We start from the raw sequence: 23,184 nt of genomic DNA, 5'->3' as shown, positions 1-23,184 counted from the left end.
GTGACATGGGAACTCGGTGTTCCCTGGTCAAGCATTCGATCTTACTGAGGCCCAGTGGTAAGCCAAATGTTGTTCAAAAGGACCAGAATGATATTGAATGTGTCCCGGAAATTAGTGCTACTTCGGAGCTGGGGTCCCGTAATCGTGGATAAATCTGATTATTTCTTGTCCCCAGTGCACAGTCTACAATAGTAAAGGATTGCAGGGCCCTTTTGGTATGAAAGGGAGAAAGATTAACAGTAGACTCTTTCCACTGTAGAAAGGTCTTTCTTCAAGAGGCCTCCTCTTTATACATGAATTTTTGGATCTTTAACCAAGTCACGGTTGGGCCGTGACCAAGGGATCCTTGGTTGTAAGGGGAGTGAACAGGTGTATGTCTGCCATATGCAGGTGATCCTGCAGGTCACCTCCCAATACTCCCATGTCCACTCACCATGGTCAATGCGAACTACACCAAGCTAATTCACTTAGGACTGCTAATGGCCATGAACCTTAGGAATGAAGGTTTAGGTCACCCCAATACGAACGGGACCATCACCAGGCAAGATGCTTGCCAAGGGCTAAGGGACTGTGGATTGGATAATTAGAAAAGTACCACACAACCATTTGGAGAATCAGGGACTGTAATAATTCTGAGTGTTACTTCCTTATTTTGATATGAACAAGTTTACATACATATTAGCCAAATATTTTGAGGTTTTATCCCCTCTCATCCCCTTAGCTGCTAACATAAAGTGTGTTAATGAAAGCTAATTTTATTTCTCAATAAATAAGACACAGGATATTAAAGACAGGGGTGGTTTAGGCAGCAAAAGAATGACAAAGATCTAAAGGCAAAAATTGAATTTTGTATCCTCTTTAAGAAAAGCATTAACATGATATTGATTATAAGCAGGGAGTCTTGGGGTGCCTGGGTGGCTCAGTTGGTTATGTGGCTGACTTTGGCTCAGGTCATGATCTCACAGTTTGTGGGTTTGAACCCCGGGTCGGGCTCTGTGCTGACAGTTCAGAGCTTGGAGCCTGCTTCAGATTCTGTGTGTCCCTCTCTCTCTGCCCAACCTCTGCTCACTCTCTGTTTCTCTCTCTCAAAATAAAATAAAGACATAAAAAAAAATAAGCAGGGAGTCTTGTATCTTTTTACTGAGGAGTATGGTTTTGTTACTGTCTTTATTTAAAGATTAAGTGTGGTTGAAAGAGTTGATCATGGGGACAGAATTGACAAGAGGGTGCACCTGCCATAATGTGCCCACTTGGTTAGATGTCTCACATTACCAACACTTCCGCTGGCTGTTTCCAGTTAGAGTGTGCAACAGGGAGAATTCTAGAGATTCAAGAATGCGGTGGAAGAGAAGCCGCTACCGTTTTGTAGCTCGCACTGATTTTTTGCTGCTCTATTGATTCACCTTTTGACATGAATCGGTAGCTGGGCCTGCAATTTCTCCACCTTCTTCTGGATTCTCCCTCAGTTTCTTCGTCTTATGGGACAGGTGTTGGTGTTTAGCCCCAGGAAGGAAGGCCCTAGATTCTGCCGATACCCTTGTCACCAAGGTCAGAAGCAACAAGAATGGCCATGTATTTGTTTGTTCTGATGGGTTTCCGGATTATGTTTGTGGGTGTTAGCCTTTAGTTTTCCTCCCTACCCCAGTTGAGGTGACAGCATCCTTATAGAGAATTTTTAATCACATTCCACAATGACATAGGTAATACACCATCACCATCAGCAGCGATAATGACATATATATGCCTCCTTGTTGTTCAGTTCAACGTTTCCAAATCCAGCATTAAAAAATACCATTATTGGAGAGGGGAGGGCATCTGTCCACAGAAACTTCGCAGGCCAAAAGGGAATGGCAGGATATATTCAACGTGCTGAATGGGAAAAATATGCACCAAGAATACTTTATCCAGCAAGACAATCATTCAGAATGGAAGGGGTGATAAAGAGTTTACTGGACAAACACAAACTAAAGGAATTTGTGACCACTAAACTAGTCCTACAAGAAATATTAAAGGAGACTCTTTGGGGGGGAAAAGACAAAAAGCAACAAAGACTAGAAATGAACAGAGAACATCACCAGAAACACCAGCTGCCACTAAACTCATTTATTTCAATAACCATTCTGAATGTAAATGGACCAAATGCTCTGATCAAAAGACATAGGGTATCAGAATGGATAAAAAAACACAATACCCATCTATATGCTGCCTACAAGACTCATTTTAGACCTAAAAACACCTGCAGATTGAAAGTGAGGGGATGGAGAACCATTTATCATACTAATGGATACTGTCTTTCAAAAGAAAGACAGAATAGCCATACTTACATCAGAAAAAACTAGATTTTAAAACAAAGACTATATAACAAGGGATAAAGAAGGACATTATATCATAACTAAGGGGTCTATCCATCAAGAAGATCTAACAATTGTAAATATTTTTGCCTCCAACTTGAAAAACCAAAATATATAAATCAATTAATAACAAACATAAACTCATTGATAATAATACAAAAATAGTTAGTTACCTTAACACTGCTCTTAAAGCAATGGAGAGATCATCTAAGCAGAAAATCAACAATGAAACAATGGCTTTGAATGATATACTGGACCAGATGGAGTTCACAGATATATTCAGAACATTTCATCCTAAAGCAGAATACACATTCTTTTTGAGTGCACGTGGAACATTCTCCAAAATATATCACATATTGGGTCAAAAATCATCCCTCAACAAGTACAGAAAATCAAGATCATTCCATGCATGACACTATGCACAACACTATGAAACTTGAAGTCAACCACACAAAAAACTTTGGAAAGACCACAAATACATGGAGGCTAAAGAACAGGCTACTAAAGAATGAATGGGTTAACTAGGAAATTAAAGAAATAAAAAAGTACATGGAAGCAAAAAAAAATGAAAACAACAGTCCAAAAATTTTGGGATACAACAAAGGCGGTCCTAAGAGGGGAGTATATTGCAATACAGGCCTACCTCAAGAAGCAAGAAAAGTCTCAAATATGCAACCTAACTTTACACATAAAGGAGCTAGAAAAGGAACAGCAAATAAATCCTAAAGTCAGCAGAAGAAGGGAAATCATAAAGATTAGAGCATAAATAAATGATATAGAAACAAACAAACAGTAGAAGAGATCAATAAAACTAAGAACTTGTTCTTTGGATGAATTAATAAAATTGATAACCCCCTAGCCAGACTTATTAAAAAGAAAAGAGAAAGGACCCAAATAAATAAAATCATGAATGAAAGAGGAGAGATCACAACCAACAGCACAGAAATAGAAACAATCATAAGATAATATTATGACAAATTATATGCCAAAAAAACTGGGCAATCTGAAAGAAAGGGACAAATTCCTAGAAACATACAAACTAGAAAAACTGAAACAAGAAGAAATAGAAAATTTGAACAGATTGATAACTAGCAAAACAATTGAATTGATAATCAAAAATCTTCCAACAAACAAAATACCAGGGCGAGATGGCTTCTCAGAGGAATTCTACCAGACATTTAAAGAAGAGTTAATATCCATTCTCAAATTGTTCCAAAAATAGAAATGGAAGGAAAACTTCCAAACTCCTTCTATGAGACTAGCATTACCTTGAATCCAAAACAAGACAAAGATCCTACTAGAAAAGGAAAACTGTAGGCCAGTATCCCTGCTGAACATGGAAGCAAAAATTCTCAACAAGATACTAGCAAATTAAACCCAATAGGACATTAAAAAAATTATTTGCCATGATCAAGTGGGATTTATTCCTGGCCTTCAGGGGTGATTCAATATTCACAAATCAATCAATGTGATGCACCACATTAATAAAAGAAAGAATAAGAACATTGATTCTTTCAACAGATGCAGAAAAAAACATTTTACAAAATACAGCATCAATTCTTGATAAATACCCTCAACAAAGTAGAGATATATGGAACATACCTCAAGATCATAAAGGCTGTATATGAAAGGCCCACAGCTAATATCTTTAGTGGGGGAAAAGTGAGAGCTTTTCCTCTAGAGTTAGGAACAAGATGGGGTGTCCACTCTCACCATTACTATTTAACATAGTACTAGAAGTCTTAGCCTCAGCAATCAGACCACAAAAAGAAATAAAAGGCATCCAAATCAGCAAAGAAGAAGGCAAACTTTCACTATTTGCACCTGACATGATACTCTATTAGAGAATCTGAATGACTCCACCAAAAAATTGCTAGAATACATGAATTCACCAAAGTCACAGGATATAAAATCAATGTACAGAAATCTGTTGCATTTCTATACATCAATAATGAAGCAACAGAAAGAGAAATCAAGGAATCAATCCCATGTACAAAAACCGTAAGATACCTGAGAATAAACCTAACCAAACAGGTAAAAGATATGTATGCTGAAAACTATAGAAAATTTTTGAAGGAAATTGAGAGAACACAAAGAAATGGAAAAACTTTTCATGTTCATGGATTGGAAGAACAAATATTGGTAAAATGTTTATACAAACCAAAGCAATCTACACATTTAATGCAATCCCTATCAAAATGCCACCATGGGGGGTATAGCTCAGGGGTAGAGCATTTGACTGCAAAATGCCACCAGGATTTTTTTTACATACAAAATTTGTATGGAACCACAAAAGACCTCAAATAGCCAAAGCAATCCTGAAAAAGCAAAGCAAAGCTGGAGATATCACAATTCCAGACTTCAAGCTATACTACAAAGCTATAGTCATCAAGACAGTATGATATTGGCACAAAAACAGACATAGATCAATGGAACTGAACAGAAAACTCAGAAATTGACTCACAACTATATAGTCCACCAGACTTCAACAAAGCAGGATAGAGTATCCAACGGCAAAAAGACGATCTCTTCAACAAATGGTGCTGGGAAACCTGGACAGCAACATGCAGAAGAATGAAACTGGACCACTTTATTACACCACACACAAAAATAAATTTAAAATTGATTAAATACCTATATGTGAGACAGAAAACCATCGAAATCTTAGAAGAGAATACAGGCAGCGATTTCTTGACCTCAATAGGAGTGACTTCTTACTAGACATGTCACAGGAGACAAGGGAAACAAAAGCAAAAATGGACTATTTGGAGTTCATCAAGATAAAAAGCTTCTGCACAACGAAGGAAACAATCAACAAAAGTAAAAGGCAGTCTATAGAATGGGAGAAGATATTTGCAAATGACATATCTGATAAAGGGTTAGTATCCAAAATTCTATAAGGAACCTATCAAACTCAATACCCAAAAAGCAATCCAGTTAGAAAATGGGTAGAAGACATGAATAGGTATTTTCCAATGAAAACATCTGGATGGTTAACAGACAAATGAAAAGATGTTCCACATCATTCATCATCAGGGAAATGAAAATCAAGACCACAATGTGATACCACCTCACATCTGTCAGAATGGCTAAAATTAATACAAGAAACAATGACTGTTGGTGAGAATGCAAACTGGTGGAGCCACTTTGGAAAACAGTATGGAGCTTCCTCAAAAAGTTAAAAACAGAACTACCCTAAGATCCAGCAATTGCACTATTAGGTATTTACCCAAAGGATACAAAAATACAGATTTGAAGGGATACATTCACCGCAATGTTTATAGCAGCATTATCAGCAATAGCCAAACTATAGAGAGAGCCCAAATTTCCATCGACTGATGAATGGATAAAGAAGAAGTGGTATATATGTACAGTGCAATATTACTCATCCATCAAAAAGAATGAAATCTTGTTTGCAGTGAGATGGATGGAGCTAGAGTGTATTATGCTAAAAAAAATAAGTCAGTCAGAGAAAGACAAATACCATATGACTTCACTCATATGTGGAGTTTAAGAAACAAAACAGATGAACAAAACAGATGGGAGTGGGGTGGAGGGGAAGAAAAAAGAAAGAGGCTAATAAACCATGAGAGACTCTTAACGATAGAGGACAAACTGAGGGTTGATGGAGGGGGATGGGTGGAGGATGGGCTAGATGGGTGACAGGTATATTACGGAAGGCATCTGTTGTGATGAGCACTGGATGTTGTAAGTGATGGATCACTGAATTAAACTCCTTATACCAATATTGCACTGTATGTTAACTAACTATAATTTAAATAAAGATTTGAAAAGAAAAGATAAAGATCATTTGACTATTTTATGTGGGTCTATTTCCAATTTCTCTGTTATGTCCCATTGATTTATGTGTTGATTCTTGCACAGTACCACACTGTCTTGATTATTGCAGCTTTATAGTAAGTCTTGAAGTCAGGTAGTGTCAGCCTTCCAACTTTCTTCTTTTCCTTCAGTATTGTGTTGCCTCTTCTGGATCTTTTGCTTCTCCATTGTGCTGTTCCTCTTCTGGATCTTAGAACCAGTTTATCAATGTGCAGAACATAACTTGCTGAGATTTTGATTGGGATTGCATTGACTCTATAGATAAAGTTCGGGAGAACTGACATCTTGATGATCGAAGACTAGAGTTTTTAACTCTCAGACTTGTGCACAGTAGTAATATAGTTCAGGTTTTTCTACCCCAACAGTCATTCTCATGGTGGTTTTCCATCATTAATCTGTTCCAGCAAGCCATGACTCCTTGTTTTGGCTTGTCTGTCTCTCTAATTTAGGGGGCAGTGGTTTGCCCTGTGTCCTCCACTTGCTTATAGATCCAAGAAGAGTTGTTGATTTTTCAGTCTGTTCAGCCTTTTTACTTGTTGGGATAGAGTGGCAATTTCCAAGCCATGCAGGACCAGAAACAAGAAGTCAATGATTTTTTTTAAAAAGTTATTACACCTCTCAAAAAATTAAAAATAAAATTACCATATGATCCAGTAATTCTATTACTAGGTATTAACTCAAAGAAAACAAAAACACTAATTTAAAAAAGATATATACTCCTATGTTTACTGCAGCATTATTTACAGTAGCCAAGATATGGGAGCAATCCAAATGTCCATTGATAGATGAGTGGATAAAGAAGATGGACATGGTGTGTGTGTGTGTGTGTGTGTGTGTGTGTGTGTGTGTGTGTGTTGGAATATTATCCAGCCATAAAAAAGAATAAAATCTCACAATTTGCAACAACATGGATGGAGCTAGAGAGTATTATGCTAAGCAAAACAAGCCAGTCAGAGAAAGGCAAATACCATATCATTTCACTCGTATGTGTAATTTAAGAAATGAAACATGTGAATAAAGGCAAAAAGACAAACAAAAAGCCACTCTTTTTTGGTTTATTTATTTACATTGAGAAATTGAGAGAGAGCGCGCGCAAGGGAGGGGCAGAGAGAGAGAGAGAAAACATATTCTTAAAATATAGATAACAACCTGGTGGTTGCCAGAGGTAAGGGAGGAGGGGGGATGTGTAAACTGGGTAAAGGGGATGAAGAGTACACTTAGCATGATGAGTACTGAGTAATGTATAGAATTGCTGAATCACAATATTGTACACCTGAAATTAATGTAACACTGTTTGGGGGCACCTGGGTGGCTCAGTCGGTTAAGCATCCAGCTTCTGGCTTTGGCTCAGGTCATGATCTCATGGTTTGTGGATTCGAGCCCCGCGTCGGGCTCTGTGCTGACAGCTAGCTCAGAGCCTGGAGCCTGCTTCGGATTCTGTCTCCCTCTCTCTCTGACCCTCCCCTGCTCGTGCTGTCTCTGTCTCTCAAAAATAAATAAAAAATATTTTTAAAAAATTTAATGTAACACTGTATGTTAATTACACTGGATTTTTTAAAATGTTTTGTTCATTTTTGATACAGAGAAAGACACAGAAAGACACAGCCTGATGCTCAAATCCACAAATGTGAGATCATGACCTGAGCCGAAGTCGGAGGCTTAACTGACTGAGTCACCCAGGCGCCCCTGCACTGGAATTTTAAAAAAACATTATTACACTTCATAATTTTGTACGTCAGGAATTTGAGCAGGGCTGAGATGGCAATGTCTGTTCCATATGGGCATCATGTAGCGTCAGATGGCACCTGGACTGCTTATTGTTGTTGTAAACTACACATAAAATTTACCATTTTAAAATTTCCAGCTCAATGGCATAAAGTGCATTCACAATGTTGTGCAACCATTACAGAACTATCTGGTTCTAGGACTTTCTGACTTTCTCAAAAGGAAATGACACTGGCAGTCATTCCCCATTTCTTACTTTCCGCAGGTCCTCAAAACCGGTTATCCACTTTGTGTCTCTACAGATATGCCAGTTCTTGATATTCCATATAAATGGAATCATACATATAGGCCCTGTTTTGTCTGGCTTCTTTCACTTAGCATAACGCTTTCTATGTTCATCCATGCTGTGGCACATGTCAGTACTTTATTCCCAGCGATGAATGAGGGTTCCAGGTTCTCTACATCCTTAACACTTATTTTCTTTTTGACGATGACCATCTTGGTAGATGTGAAGTGTTATCTTATTGTGGCTTTGGTTTGCATGTCCCTAATGACATGTTGGCCATCTTTTCTTGGGCTTGTTGGCCTTTTACATCTCATGTTCTCATTTGTGTATGTTCTTTGGAGATACATTTTTTCAAGAGTTTTTTGGCCTGTTTTTCCTTAGATTGTCTCTTTGTTGTTGAGTTGAAAGAATTCTTTTTATATTATGGATACTGGACCCTTACTAGATGTATGTGTTGCAAGTATTATAAAATTCTCCCATTCTATGTGTCATCTTTTCACTCTCTTGATAGTCCTTTGATGTACAAAAGCTTTTAATTTTCTTTAATGTTATCTATTTTGAGAGAGACAAAGACCATTAAAGTGGGGGAGGGGCAGAGAGACAGAGGGAGAGAATGAGAATCCCAAGCAGGCTCTGTGCTGTCAGTGCAGAGCCCGATTCAGGGCTTGATCTCACAAAGTGTGAGATCATGACCTGAGCTGAAATCAGAGTCAGACGCTCAACCATCTGAGCCATCTGGGTGCCCCCAAAAGCTTTTAATGTTGATGAAGACAAATGTTCTATAACTTTCTTTTGTTGCTTGTGCTTTTGGTGCTATAGTTAAGAAACCATTGCCAAATGCAAGGTCATGAAGGTTAACTCCAAAGTTTCCTGCTAAGAGTTTTATGGCTTTAGCTCTTATGGATTTATTTTTAGTTATTTTTGTATATGGTGTGAGGTGAGTGTCCAACTTGTTATTGATTTCTAGTTTGATTCCATTATGGCAAAGGAGATACTTTGTATGATTTCAATCTTTTAAAATTCATTTAGACTTGTTTTATGGCTTCGTAGAAGGACAATCTTGGAGATTACTTGGTGAGCACTTGAGAAGATGTTCTCTAGTGTTGTTGGCTGGGTGCTCTCTAGGTGGCTATTAGAGCAAACTGAGTTATCACATAGCTCATGTGCTCTTTCCTTACTGGTCCTCTGACTACTTGCTCTATTCACTATGGTGCCAAGCCTAACGGTTAACCAGAGGTGAAATCTTATGGTCTTCTCAGGTCTTTTCTGACTCTGAGCCCTTCCCCGGGCATGCACATGCTTTTCTAGATACCCAGGTACACGCAGGAGCATTTCAAAGCCCTCATTCTCCAAAGTAACTCATTCCCCAGTTTTTCCTTCCAGGAGTTGGAGCATCAGAAGCAACTGACCCCCTCATGTCGGTCCTTCAGGGAGCTCCAGACAGGTTCAAACAAACATAATTTTTGGGGACTCAGGTCAACTCTCCTCCCTCCAGAAGTGGGAACCCACACTTAGACACTCAGAATGTAAGCTGTCATCCTCAAGACGGGGGAGGGGGGTGGCCAAGAATACATTCAAATGCCACAAAACTCTCTTATCATGTTTCACTGGCTTTTCTCCTGATTCGGCATTTGCTTGGTTGCTGTAAACCTTTGGTATCTTCCAGAGCCTTCATTCTGATGGGTTTTTTTTTTCTTCAGTGCTTTGAGTGTTTCTGGAGAGGGACTGACTCCCAGACTACCCTGCTCTGCCATTTCCCCGAACATCGCTGAGCTCCGTGAGCAATGTTTTGAAGTTTGAATCCTTAGGTTAACATCTTCACTTCATGTGTACTCTGTTCTCTGAAAGGAGTAACAAGTCCCAGGAAAGATAAAACTAGAAATGTCTCCAACACTAAAAAACTTGTGAAAATCAATAAAATGATTTATTTTATATATGCAAACTCAAAATCTCTTTGTACACTTAAATTTTTGCAAATTAATACAGACAAAACAACAGGGCTTCATATAAACCTTTGTATAAACATTAAAGGAAATATATACATTATTTTTTTTCTTTTAGTGCTTCCAAAGCACAGAAGGTACAAGTTCACCTGAAGACTTTGGGTCATCACATGCAAGAACGAATGTCAGGGTCGGGGCAGCCACAGGTGGACTTTGTAATGTCTCTAGACAAAATAGAAGAGAGTTGGAGGTAGACCGTTTGTGACTCTCCCTGCCCCGTCCCACAGAGAAATAAGTTACCCGAATAGCAGCTTTCTTACTCTTTGTTTCAAACTGTCCTGAATATTGATTGCATGGTTTAAAAGGCACAACTAGGAATTGTTCGGCACACACAAGATGGCTGGCTGGATTCTCAACACTGATTCTTTCTAAAGGATGCAGCAAGAGCACCGAGCAGTGTTCCACTTACAGGTGGCCCTTAGTCACTCTGGAAATGCCCAGAACATCAAAGTTCACATAAGGAAACCCTTATCACATCTAGAGGGGTGACAGTGCTTACTGAAGTTGACCTGCTGAATTAATAACATCACCTTCCTCGACTTGGAAAAGAGACAACAAAACAACAAATTAATACTTTCAAGAAAACTCTGAGCCAGGTTTTACTTCCAGAGAATCGTAAAATAAAATTTTAAAAAGGTTCCATGGCTTCTTCTTAGCTTTGGGAAGGCAGTTCCCTTGCCTAAAACATTCTAGGAAGCTTGGACAATATCGTCTTCCTTCCTACAGCATAGAAAACTTGCCCTTTTTTCTCCTTGGTCTCTGCATTAACATGATGATCTGCTGTTGATGTGATTAACATTGTTGAGGTGGTGGTGGGAGTCTATTTTTTCTAGTACCTTCTCAAGGTACTGGATTAAGACTCGTCTTTTAAATCTAGAAATAAAGAGACATTTTATTAACGAAAGGATACTTGAAGCCCTTCCAATGTGCAAGGCACTGTGCGGGGTACAAGGTGGAAATGGTGATCTACATGGGAATAAGAAATGTATCTTCATGTAGAGATGTGGGCTCGGGGCGCCTGGGTGGCTCAGTTGGTTAAGTATCCGACTGCAGCTTAGGTCATGATCTCCCAGTTCGTGGGTTCTAGCCCAACAGCGGGCTCTGCGCTGACACCTAGCTCAGAGCTTCAGATTCAGTGTCTCTCTCTCTCTCTCTGTCCCTCCCCTGCTCCTTCTGCCTCTCTCCCTCTCTCAAAAATAAATAAAACATAAAACAAAAAAAAATGTGGCTTAGCAAATACTAACAGTGCCAACTGAGGGCCCGAGCCCACCTCAGACTGTGGTGAGCTTAGAAGATTCCACAGACTTAACTGAATGAGTTGGACATGATAATATCAATCTAAATGCCTCTGGAGACAGCCTTAACTATGAGTGAGAGCCACGGTTTGAGAAAAGCAAGGGCGAGGTTCCCCTCCCCCATCCTGCACTGGGCCGTGCCCCTTAACAACAAGCAATGAAGTCTCCGCCTCATACCCACCTTGCAGCTTCCTTGATGGCAAATTCAACAAATTGTTTCTTGACCGCAAGAGACCCTTGCACTTCTTCGAGCAAAATGAAAATTCTTTCATACTCTGAAGATATTTAAGAAAAAAACAACCTTCAGTATTCTTAAAAATTATGACTAGGAAATAAGATTCAATCTTTCCACATCCTCAGTAATCAATCCTCACGAGTGGAAAGTTAAGATAAAATATGTATTTTAAACACGCAAACCAAAACATCTGCACACCAGCTACTAAGGAAACTCTTGTAAATGCTGAACAAATGTGATAAACTGAGGAATGGCCCCCAAAGTTGTCCATTTCTTAACGTCTGGAACCTGTGAATATGTTACTGTATACGGTTAAGAGAGACTTTCCTATAATCTCTGGAAGGAACACTGGCCTGTCAGCACCTTTATGTTGGCCCAGTGAAAATAATTTCAGAGCTCTGACCTCCACGACTGTAAGGGAAATACAGTTGGAGCCACGTGGTTTTTGGCAACTTGTTACAGGAGCAAAAGGGAACTATTACGATAAGTAAGGTGCAAAAAAAGAGAAAAGGGTGTATTGGGTTCTTTTAGTTCAAGCAAAATGAATCAACTTTAAATCATGTGAAAACCCGAGGTGCCTGGGTGCCTCAACTGGTCAAGCGTCAAGCTTTGGCTCAGGCCGTGATCTCAGGTCGGGCTTTGAGCTGACAATGTGGAGCCTGCTCAGATTCTCTGTCTCCCTCTCTCTGCCCTTCCTTTGATCGTGCTCACTATCATTCTCTCTCTCTCTCCCCAAAATAAACATTAAACATTAAAATTTTTTAAAAAAATATGTGAAAACCCCATACTTTCCAAATACCTCAAGAGATAGCATGAGTCTATCCCGAATCACATGAGAAAGGCCATTACATTATTGACACATGTGCTTTCACTACTTACTTCGCCCAAATTTTCGCACTTCCTTCATTAACTGATGTTTTATATCAGCATTGATTCCTTGAGCCATCGCGGGAGTTATCTGCAAGGTGTTTGCTGCAGTCCCCAAAGCGGGGGTTACTGACGCTTTTCGAACCTCTACAGAGACACCGCTGTGTTTGTTTTCTCCCAGAAGTGCATTAGTACCAGGTTTGTGAACCAGGCCATCTTTCCGTAGACTCGGGAAGTCATCAGACAGAGAATCCAGCTGCTGGGAGTGTGGAATACCATCTCCCACCATACTGATAAGCTCTGGGGGAGCCGGCTTTGACAAGAAGCCATCAGGTGGGATCTGACCATTTTCCATCTTCTCCTCATGGACATCAGGAAGGACAGGGACATCTGGAGACCAAATCAAGGATGGAAACTGTGAGGCACGTGAGTTCTATCAACCCCACTGATAGATCCCCATGCTCCTCACATTTGAGAAAATGATTTGTTTCAAAAAAGCAAGAAGATGTACAGGTGGAGTCCGAGACCCCTGAAACCGAGCCCAGAAAGATACTGCCACAAAACCACTTTGTTCTCTTCCTGGCTCTCCCAGGACATCGGGACACCGAGTCAGGCAGGACGACCACTGAGCGTCCTCAGCTCCCATGGTTTAGGGACTGCTGGTGGTGTGGAAGCTGAAAGGCAGCAAGTCCCACTTGATGTCCTGATTTCTGTAATTTACGTCCAAAATGCCATGCTTAAAAAAGGAAATAAAATGCCATGCCTTACTGAGCTTGGCACCCGACCACATGGGCCCCCCCCCCTTCCCTTTCCCTCCTCTCTACTTGAAAGGTTCTAAAAGAACAGAGGTGACCATTAGGTCTCAAGGCTCTATATGCACTCCGTCACCAAAAATCTTTGTATGTGGTTCTCATCATTCCTTTCTGTGACAAAGAAATCAGTTTCCTTTTACTCCAGACCTGACACTTCTACTTCCGATGCTCGACTTTTCTGCCAGGCACTGAGCCAAAGCCAGGAGATCGGCAGGGAACCAGACAGGCAGGAATGATCCCTACCCTTATGGAACTTACATGCTCATGGGGAAGTCAGACGGTACGTGTAACTTGGGCAAAGGGAATAATACAGTGTGAGTTTGCAATGGGAAGGAAGACATCAGGTATGTGACAGACAGCAGGAGGGGGAGCCTCCATGACCCCGTGATGGGGCAGGGCCCTTTGAGGAGGTGACTCCTGGAGCAGGAGACAGGGGCCTATGCACGTAATGAGGAGGAGGACAGCAGGCTGCTGTGAGGGCCAGTGCAGGGCCCCTGCGGAGGGGACGAGCCAGGGCCGTGGAGAAAGGACAGAGGCAGCGAGAGCGACGGGGACACCCAGAGGACGCGTGCAGGACAGGATGGCAGGACCGGGTCCTGCGGAGCGTGGAGAGCAGCATCGGGAGCTCCGATTCTGTCCTGAGCACTCGGGGGAGTGGGCGTCGGGCTTCAGCATGGATGTACCATGATGGGATTTCCGTGCCCACAAGGCCACTCTGGCTTCGGGGTGGCGATGGAGGGTCACTCACGCGGGAGAGCAGGGGAACAGATGAGAACCTGTTGTAGCAGCATGAGGACAGATGGTGGCAGCACAGACTAGAGGAACAGGGACACAGGGTGATACAGGAATCTTACTGGGTGTCAAGTTGCCTGCACCTGCTAAGGGATGGGGGTGAGAGAAGAATAAAAGAGAAATCATGGTGACGTCAAGCGTTTTCCCTGTGCCCCCCGGGGAAATAACAGTGCCAGGAGTGTGCAGGTGCCGGTGCCCAACTGCTCATGACAGTGGGTCGGTTGTGCCCTGCTCTTCCTGATCCGCCCCAATGACCTCATGCTGATGGCCTGACAGCGAGCATGTTGGCATTATTTATGCTGTGGAAACCTGCAAATATAATCGAGGGCTTCACCCTCCCAGTCCCCAAACTGGTACAGCTGGGGGTCACAGCTTTACCAACATACTGCGGATGGTGTCATTTAACATTGAGAGTCACGCCTGTGGAAGGCTGCAAGTAGGCTGTTTTGGAGAGAGCAGAGGTTAGGTGTTCTGCTGAAACATGTGAAACTGTATCAGACACCTCAGTGGAGATCCCACGTTCATGGTTAAATTTAGGTCTGGAGTTTGGAGCAAGGTGTAAACACCCGAGTTGTTGACACATAAATGTCCTGGAAAGCCCAAGACTGCGTGGGATCACCTGGACGGGGCGGGTGGGGGGAGGGGGTCTGGAATCGAGATGTGGGTCCCTACACTGGTCACAGGAGGGAGAGGTGTCAGGGAACCTGAGAGAGTTTCCAAGGAGGAGGGAGGGAACCACTGTGACAAATGACACGAAGAAGCGATGGCAACATGCAGCAGACACTGGGGGGCCGTGATGGCGCCTGTCTCAGGGCAGCGGGTTAGAGGGGGAGCAGGAGTCGAGCACCTGGAGAGCCAGAGTACACCCGCCTCTTACTGAACCCATTTTGCTCCTGCTGCATTGAGAACCTGCTTCCTCGTTCCCGCTCACACAGGACGGTGCCCCTGTCTCCATTTCTCCACCTGGTGCTAGTTACCTTCTAAACATGTATCTTCTCACCTCCGACCGTGACTCTGCTGCCCACAGGGCCCTTTGTACCTACCACACTGATGATTTAATCATGCTTTACTTAATGAACAAAAAGTGGATACAAAAGAAGTGAACACAAAGAAAAATAAAGCTGTTTAGTGTCTTAGTCTTCTAGGAGCCATAAGGAAATCACAACCACTACTCTATACCTGTAGGTACAAGGGTGGGTTTTATGAGGTTTGGATAAGATGGGAACCACGAGGCTGCGGGTGGTCCCTTTCCGCCCACATGGTTAGTTACAGTAGGTGGTGGTTGTGGTGTCGCCAACAGCATGGACATACTCCGCCTTCTCTTAGATGACAGAGGACTGTTGGGCTCTGCGGGGCGCTTCACTTTGTTTTGTGGCCCTGCCACGAATTCATCAGCTTCGTCAATCATCATGCCCTAGAAAACACCAATGAACACTCTCCATTAAAGAGCACGGCGCCCGCATGCTGCGCGCGCATCCCGTCACCAACTCACGCCTTCATCACGGGCCAGAGGTTCACTGTGTCGCACACAGACCCTGTTCTCCATAAGTGCTACTCCGCTCCAATCTTAGCCTAGTCTCAGTGGAACGAGGAGGAAATGAAAATATAACGTGTTGCCAAGGTCAAACACAATACAATTACGATTAACCAGAAAGCTCCAGGGAATCAACTCACATCAACTGAAGAGGGAATCAACGCTCAGTTACTTTTCAGAAGAAGTACAAACCATGCTGAAGTGACCCTTGGCAAGTGACACAATTTCCTTTTGTGTGCTTTTGTGCTTCAAGTGCACCATTAAGAACTATGGACTATTACTCTACAGAATGCTGTGTGTGGACAGCAGAGAGCAGGTTGGCAGAAAAGCAACCTCACGAAAGTTCAAGTATGTCCACCTTGGGGGCTTTTTATCCATGGGGGGAGGTAAAGGATGAGAGCCAGCAGTGTAGAAGGTTAGCTAAAAGCCGTTCCCATCCAAGGATAACCTAAGAATATGAAAATGTTTTCATAAAATCATGACACATGGCTTTTCCGAAGCATTTTCCAAAGCAACATAGTACACACCCTGAGCATTAACTGCATGTCAGGTCATGTTTGAAATGGGTACATGCACTGACTCAATACCGCACAGGGCTCTAGTAAGTGCAGTAATGATCCCCAGTGGTACAAATGAGGAGACCAAGGCACAGAAAGATTAAGAAAAAGTCCCATTAATTGAGGATTGACGTGGATGGAATATCTTTCAGTCTAGTTTTGTTACCAGACAGATTATTGCATGGTCTGCACCTTAATACCAATGGTCTCCATGCATGCAAACAGAATCTCCAATTGTCTTCATCCTTAGATGGTCAAGTCAGCATCTCTCTCTCTCTCTCTCTTTCTGTCTCTCTCTCTCTCTCTCTGTCTCTCTCTCTCTCTCTCTCTCACACACACACACACACACACACACACACATACACACACACACGTCACATTTAGATCTCTAGTAGGACAATCCAAATAAAGCAGCATCATGTAGTACTTCCTATTTCAGGATGAACACTTCATCACTGTCTAGCTAGAGCACTAGAGATCTGAGTAAAGGAAACAAGAAGTAAGTGGTGATCTCAATATTAAAGGAATTAGTGTGTAGAGGTGGCAATGAATACAGACTCTGGAGCTGGAAAGATGTGGGTTCAAATCCTGGCTCTTAACAGCTGTGTTACTCAGGACACACCACTTGACCACTGTGAGCCGTGATTTCTTCTTATGAAAGGGCAGATCTGCAGAACATCGCATTAAATGCGATCATGTAAAACACCAACGCCTACTAGGTACTCAATAAATGTCACTTATTCATTTCTTCAAGCAACACAGCTTCGTATCAGGAGTCTCCCCTTTCCATTCACAAAGAGCCCTGGAGTCTGATTTTATCTTGTCAACAAACAGAGGGAGAACCTCTGATTTCTATTCACCTTGCCCAGAAGAAAGGAACTCTGGCAAGAATATCACAATTTAGGCAGATTTAGAAATAGGTACCTTACCTTCTTATCTTGTTTGAATGGATTGCCAAATGTATGTAGTCTTTTTGGTTGATCTGGGTCAATCTCTCGAAGCGGAGAAGCCAATGTCTTTAGGTATTCCTGATAGTTACCCATTTGTGCGACGGGAACACTATGAAAGGAATCTGTAAAACCACCGGGAGAGAGACAAATGCTACCCCGACGCAGTGTCTGGGTCCTCCTAAGAGGACATGATCAGGGGTGCCCAGGTGGTCCCATAGGTTCAGCACCATATTCTTCATTTCGGCTCGGGTCATGATCTCATGGTTTGTGGGAGTGAGCCCCGTGTCAGGCTCTAAGCTGACAGCATGGAGCCTGTTTGGGATTTTTTCTCCCTCTGTCTGCCCCTCCCCTATTCACATGTGTGCATGTGTGCTCTCTAAAGAAATAAATAAAACTTTAAGAGGACACGATCGTAGTCTGGTTTAACAATGTGTACCTTGGCTTCTAGTAGTCTAAAATCTCAAATTCTTGGGGCGCCTGGGTGGCTCAGTTGGTTAAGCGTCCAGCTTCTGCTCAGGTCATGATCTCATGGTTCATGGGTTCGAGCCCTGCGTCTGGCTCTGTGCTAACAGCTTGGAGCCTGAAGCCTGCTTCAATTCTGTGTCTCCCTTGCTCCTTGCCCCTTCCCTGCTCTTTCTCTCTCTCTCTCTCTCTCTCTCTCAAAAATATATATAAACATTAAAAAAAAAATCTCAAATTCTAAGATCTAAAATCATCTCTCCTCACCCCACTCACTACTCAGTGTACCATCACTACTGCCTACAAGCTCAAATCGCTAGGCCAAGTACAATGTCCTTACACTCCAAACCAGGTTTCAAAATAGACTGACACCCCTCACGCCACCACCCATCCTGAAACACCATATTTGTTCTGCATTTCAAGAAGCCTACTCTCCATGGTTCTCTCTTCTCATCCAGAGAACCTTGGCTAGTAGGCCTCACGTTCTTGGAGAATGTGACTAAATCTATAGGCTCCCTTCCTAGAGAAGCTTTCTCCTCTCCACAAAACTTGGTGTATAATTTCAGGAGGTGGGCCAGGCTCAGATTTGACGCATTGTAATGGACAAATGACCCTGTTTCAAATGAACAAAGTGGAGTAAAGGTGAATTGTGTACGTCTTTCTTTTCATGCAAATGAGGAATTCTGGGTTGACTTCATCACAACAGGCTGGGTTGTGCAATTTCCAAAATCTGACAGACCTAGGTCCTGCCACTTTCCAAATCACTACCCCTGGACTGGCTATCAAAATGCTCGCCTTTGGGGCACCTGGGTGTCTCTGTCAGTCAAGCATCTGACTTCAGCTCAGGTCATGATCTCATGGTTCGTGAGTTCGAGCCCCCCATCAGGTTCTGTGCTGACAGCTCAGAGCCTGGAGCCTGTTTCAGATTCTGTGTCTCCCTCTCTCTCTCTACCCCTCCCCTGCTCATGCTCTGCCTCAAAAATAAATGAAAAAAAATTTAAATGGTTGCCCTTGAGAGAGATATACCAAGAAAGAGATTCTTAATCATAGAGGACAAACTGACGGTTCCCAGAGGGGAGGTGGGTGGGGGGTTAGGTGAAACACGTGATGGGGATTAAGGAGGGCACTGGTCGTGATAAGCACCGGGTGAAGTGTGGAATCACTATCTTGTACACCCGAAACTAACATAACACTATGTTAACTATACTGCAATTAAAATAAAAGCTTAAAAAAATGCTCACTCTCGGTTCCCATGTCCATAAAGGGGGAATAAAAACAGTATCTACCTCGTGGGACTGCTTTGAAGCTTACAAGAGCCAAATCATGGGTAGTGCAATAGGTACACCAATGAATGCACACCTACCCTAAAACCTGAGGACAATGACCTTGTTCCTGAGTAGTACAGTGATTCAGTGAAAATGGGCATTCTAAGCCTTAAAGTATTACAAAATAACCTACCCGTTATGCAATAAGCACCTTCATGTAAGTCAGGCTCAACATTTTCTTAATCAACAAAAAATACTTCTTTGTTCATTTACCTTCATCTTGTCCAACAATAAACTTGTGTGTTCTCAGCAGGTTGGATCTCATTCTGGTTAACTGGTCTAAAAGACCTCTACGTGGAATGTCATAAGCATTTCTGTATGTCTGAGGTTTCAAATCCTATTTGAAACGGAACAAATAATTTCAATTACTTCTGAGGCTTTTAATATAGCAATGTAATTCTTAACGCTCTTAAATTCGTAGTGAAGAGAAGGACATTCAACGCAAATAACTACCGTAGAATTTTGCCAGTGGAAAATTCGCCTTTGTTGGCCTTGTTCCAAATTCTAATACACCCACAACATGCTCAAACCACTGCGGCTATCCTTTCCCAAGTATGTCAGCTGGCCTGGCCAGTTCTGTCCAACGTGGACCTCCTCTATGGGAAATCTCTGTGTCAGAGGTGCCTGCTGGGCTGGCCAAGACCTTCTCACAATGACGCAGCTGCCTGAGACTCCATACCCCACCCTCCTCCGCGTCCCTCCTCTCACAGGTGCTAAATCAGCAGGGTGGCTGAAGGCTCTCCCTGCCGACTCCAATTCTCTCTCCCCTTCAGCTTTCACAGGCATTACAGCCCAAACATATCCTGTACATTTAAATTCATCTTGGCATCTACTGGCAGGATAATTCCTAAACTGATCCATTGCTAACTACGAAGTCCAAAACAGGATCGTAATTATTTCAAAGCAAAAGTAATATGACGTATGTGCGTCAGACAAGTTCAAAGTATTTATGTCCACGATTTACCTTGTTGAAGAGCCCAACTTGGAAGCCAGCAAATTCTTTGGTATTCAATTCCGTCAGTCTTGGTGCACTTTCCCCTATGATTTCTTTCAATAGTTTTCTAACATTTTTACTGTGGGTAAAGGACACGCCACCTCCAGAATGATTTTTCACTTTGATTCCAATTTCCTGGGGAGGTTTCTTCCCCACGGATGCTAGTATCCGTTCTGACTCTAGTTTGGTCTAAAATGAAAGTACATAGTATGTTATGAAAAGATCTATATTATCACTGTTGTTTATACTACTTAAGAAAGATAACACTTTAAGAATCCCACAGAACATATTTCAATTGTAAATCACAGAAAAATGGGTAATTAAACACTTCCCTGTGCTTCTCTGCACTATCACAGCTAATGGGGGGGGGGGGCGAGAAAAATAAAGAAGTTCCTACATTTTTTCTCTTGTTTAATGGCAAAATTATGATTGGATCATGGAGAGAATGGAAACCATGGATAAGAAGTACATTCATAGACATTTAAAATCACATTTTGTTGCTGTAAAATCTAGTCTGAGTCAATATATTTATTTCAGACTCAGACATAAAGGTGTAAGACTCTATATTTAGAAATGTAAACTAGTGCTCAAATTCAGATTATACAGATTGGCATTACACCTGGGAAAATTTAAACTGTTTATTTCTAATATCAGACCACCCCCAGAAGAGTAATGCTGACATTTAACAAACATTACCATGTAAATGATTTGTAATACCTACTCAGTAAGTTTCTAGCTAACTTACAAAAAAATCCTAATGGACACTATTAAAGCATACTAATAAATATTGCTTGATGGTGTATCATAGCAATATGGGCATATTTTGTGATTTACAAGGGACATTGGTGACATAGTTATTAAATTAGTAATTAAATTAGTAATTAGAGTGATTATAAATTAGTAATAATTTTTTCTTTAAAAGAAGGAATTCCACCAATGCCCAGTAAGGCCAAAAGGATTTTACATTTCTTGTGGTTAGGTCGGAGAGATTCATTGATTCTCACTAGAGTGGAATTAAGTATGTTTATTATCTTTTGCACAAAGTTCAGAAGGTCCCAGAACTTGCATGACTTTCAACTCTGCTCACTATTCTTCCTGGTGGCCATACCCTGCTGACACAGCCTTAAAGGCCGAAGGTAGATATCGAATAAAAAAATATATGTAAATCAACAGGTCGATCAATCAATCAATAATCAAAACAAAACATTCACAACAACAATGAAAATCTAGTAGTGGAGAGGAAAGGGGGTCATGGGGACGCTTGGTGGACCGGAAGTGTCTAGGTTTGCCTTTACTATCTTTTGCGTCTCTGAGCACACTGGATGGGCAGGAGCTAGTAAACTCCAGACCGTATTTCTGGCTGTGCCCGATCCTGGCAAGGTGTGTCAGCATCCCCAGCTGTGGATTTTGTTTTTTTGATGAAATCTGACACTCTTCTGCTTATGACTGTCTGTCTTCTAAAGGTCCAACTTCCAGACATATGTGACGTTAAGCCTGACAGCCACTGCGGATGCTACCACTGTCCCCTACCTGGAAGCACCCTTGTGCATAAGAAGAAAGCAAAAAGGCTGCATTAATTTGTCATCGAACATAACACATTCGTACGGCACTAAAGCTCTACCTCAGTAGTTCTCAAACATTTCCATCCTGCGAGAATGGGCTAGGTAGAGGTGAGAAGTATGGTAAGTAGGGGTGAGTGGAGGATGAGGTACTAATAGAGGGGCAGGCAAGGGACAAGGTGAATAATGATAAATGAGGTGGGGGTATAAAGGAATGGACTGAGGGCAAGAAGAGAGGAGGTTGAACTCCACTCTCCGGGTCCCCAAGGGCCCTATCATCCTCAAGCGCGAGGAACACTGATCTCATCTCCCCCTCTCCAAGAAAAAGCGCACGGACACTTATTGCCTAAGAACTAATTTCAGGCAAGACATTGAATCACACCATGCCTAGTGTGCCGACCTGAAAAAGGGGGATGCACTAGCCCAATGGGATTGGAGGAGCAACTAGGTCGGGGACGGACAAAATGTGACCTGTGAGATCATTTTATTAAGCCTCTGCCCCTCTTAGGCCACAAGATGTCAACCAGCTCTTGGGCAGCGCAAACTGGCGAGCAAAGGGAGGAATGGTACAGCATCCAGTGACACTGCAGCCTAATGGTGAAGCTAGAAGCCATAGAGAATCACATTATTACTAATCCATAGAGTGGAGAAATATATACACATTTAATTTGAAAAATGACAATTACACTAAAGAATAAGGAAATGCACTTCTTAGGGCAAAGGATTTTTGTTTGTTTGTTTTTACCAATACTACCTGTTGGCTGAGTTTTTTAAGGTAAGAGATAACACTGTAACTAAGTCCACAATCTAAATTATCTGATATCAGATTTGGAGCTCCCATCATCCTTAGTGCTTTCTTTAATGGCTATAAGGAAACAAAATACACAACAGTAAGAATAGAATAAATCTTAAAATACTCAAAGTTCAGTTATAAGGGGCAAAGGGACATGATTTCATTTCTTAGAAGTCAAGGTGCTGCACATAAAACCAAACATGGAACATTAAAAAGTGGCAATGAAAATAGCAGAGGAGTAAGGAGCAGAAAGTAAAAAAAAAAAAAAAAATCAGAAAAGAGTGCGATAAGAGTAAGAAACAGCATATCAAACAGGTCAATTGCTTTCAGTCTTAATTCCCATGTCATAAAATCATTTCGTATGGCATTTTATCGTGCACCCCATTCCTGCCATGGTAAATGCTAATGCCCCCCAATCTCTCCGCCCAGTGACACCAACAGTACCATTTAAGAGTCTGCCTTTTCACCTCTAGAAACTTGGCTTAAAGTGTGCTACATTCACCTCTGAAATGATTTTGAGAATCTTGATTTAGATTATGTGACCAGTTCAAAATCACCATGAAGAGTTTTCCCAAATTGTAAAACTCAAGTGAGGCCAAGTAACTTTTGATTCTTTTTAGATTTCCCTCTCCGGCCCAATGCCCCTGCTTCCTGTCATGTCTAGGACACATTTAACAGGCAATAAGTAAATACGCTGCTTCCAGAATTTCTTTTTTCAGAGGGAAACCCCATACTGATCATTTCTAGAGTTAAAAAGGGAAATTGGTATTAATACATGAATCCAGACATATTTTTCTTAAATTCCAA

General features: G+C 41.8%; 1 protein-coding gene across 8 annotated transcripts in view; it reads right to left on the bottom strand.

Moving 5' to 3' along the window:
- Positions 1-10,104: 10,104 nt before the first annotated feature.
- Positions 10,105-23,184, bottom strand: part of LOC115283931 (integrator complex subunit 6-like) — a 52,596-nt gene continuing 39,516 nt past the window's right edge. For 3 of the 8 annotated variants that reach the window (XM_029930423.1, XM_029930425.1, XM_029930430.1), the window contains 8 exons: positions 22,339-22,449; positions 19,996-20,214; positions 19,245-19,368; positions 17,227-17,369; positions 15,386-15,620; positions 12,615-12,992; positions 11,682-11,775; positions 10,105-11,078 (listed from right to left, as the gene is read on the bottom strand). In XM_029930423.1, coding sequence (XP_029786283.1) covers positions 10,970-11,078; positions 11,682-11,775; positions 12,615-12,992; positions 15,386-15,620; positions 17,227-17,369; positions 19,245-19,368; positions 19,996-20,214; positions 22,339-22,449 — 1,413 coding nt within the window. In that variant the 3' untranslated portion in view covers positions 10,105-10,969. Of the gene's footprint in view, positions 11,079-11,681; positions 11,776-12,614; positions 12,993-15,385; positions 15,621-17,226; positions 17,370-19,244; positions 19,369-19,995; positions 20,215-22,338; positions 22,450-23,184 lie in introns of those variants that run through there. The other 5 variants (XM_029930426.1, XM_029930424.1, XM_029930428.1 and 2 more) reach the window with 5 other exon arrangements.

This window comes from Suricata suricatta, chromosome X (assembly GCF_006229205.1).
Source record: "Suricata suricatta isolate VVHF042 chromosome X, meerkat_22Aug2017_6uvM2_HiC, whole genome shotgun sequence".
Taxonomy (NCBI): Eukaryota; Metazoa; Chordata; class Mammalia; order Carnivora; family Herpestidae; genus Suricata; species Suricata suricatta.
Note: the sequence above shows the minus strand (reverse complement) of the source record. Positions and strands in the feature narration are given on the sequence as shown.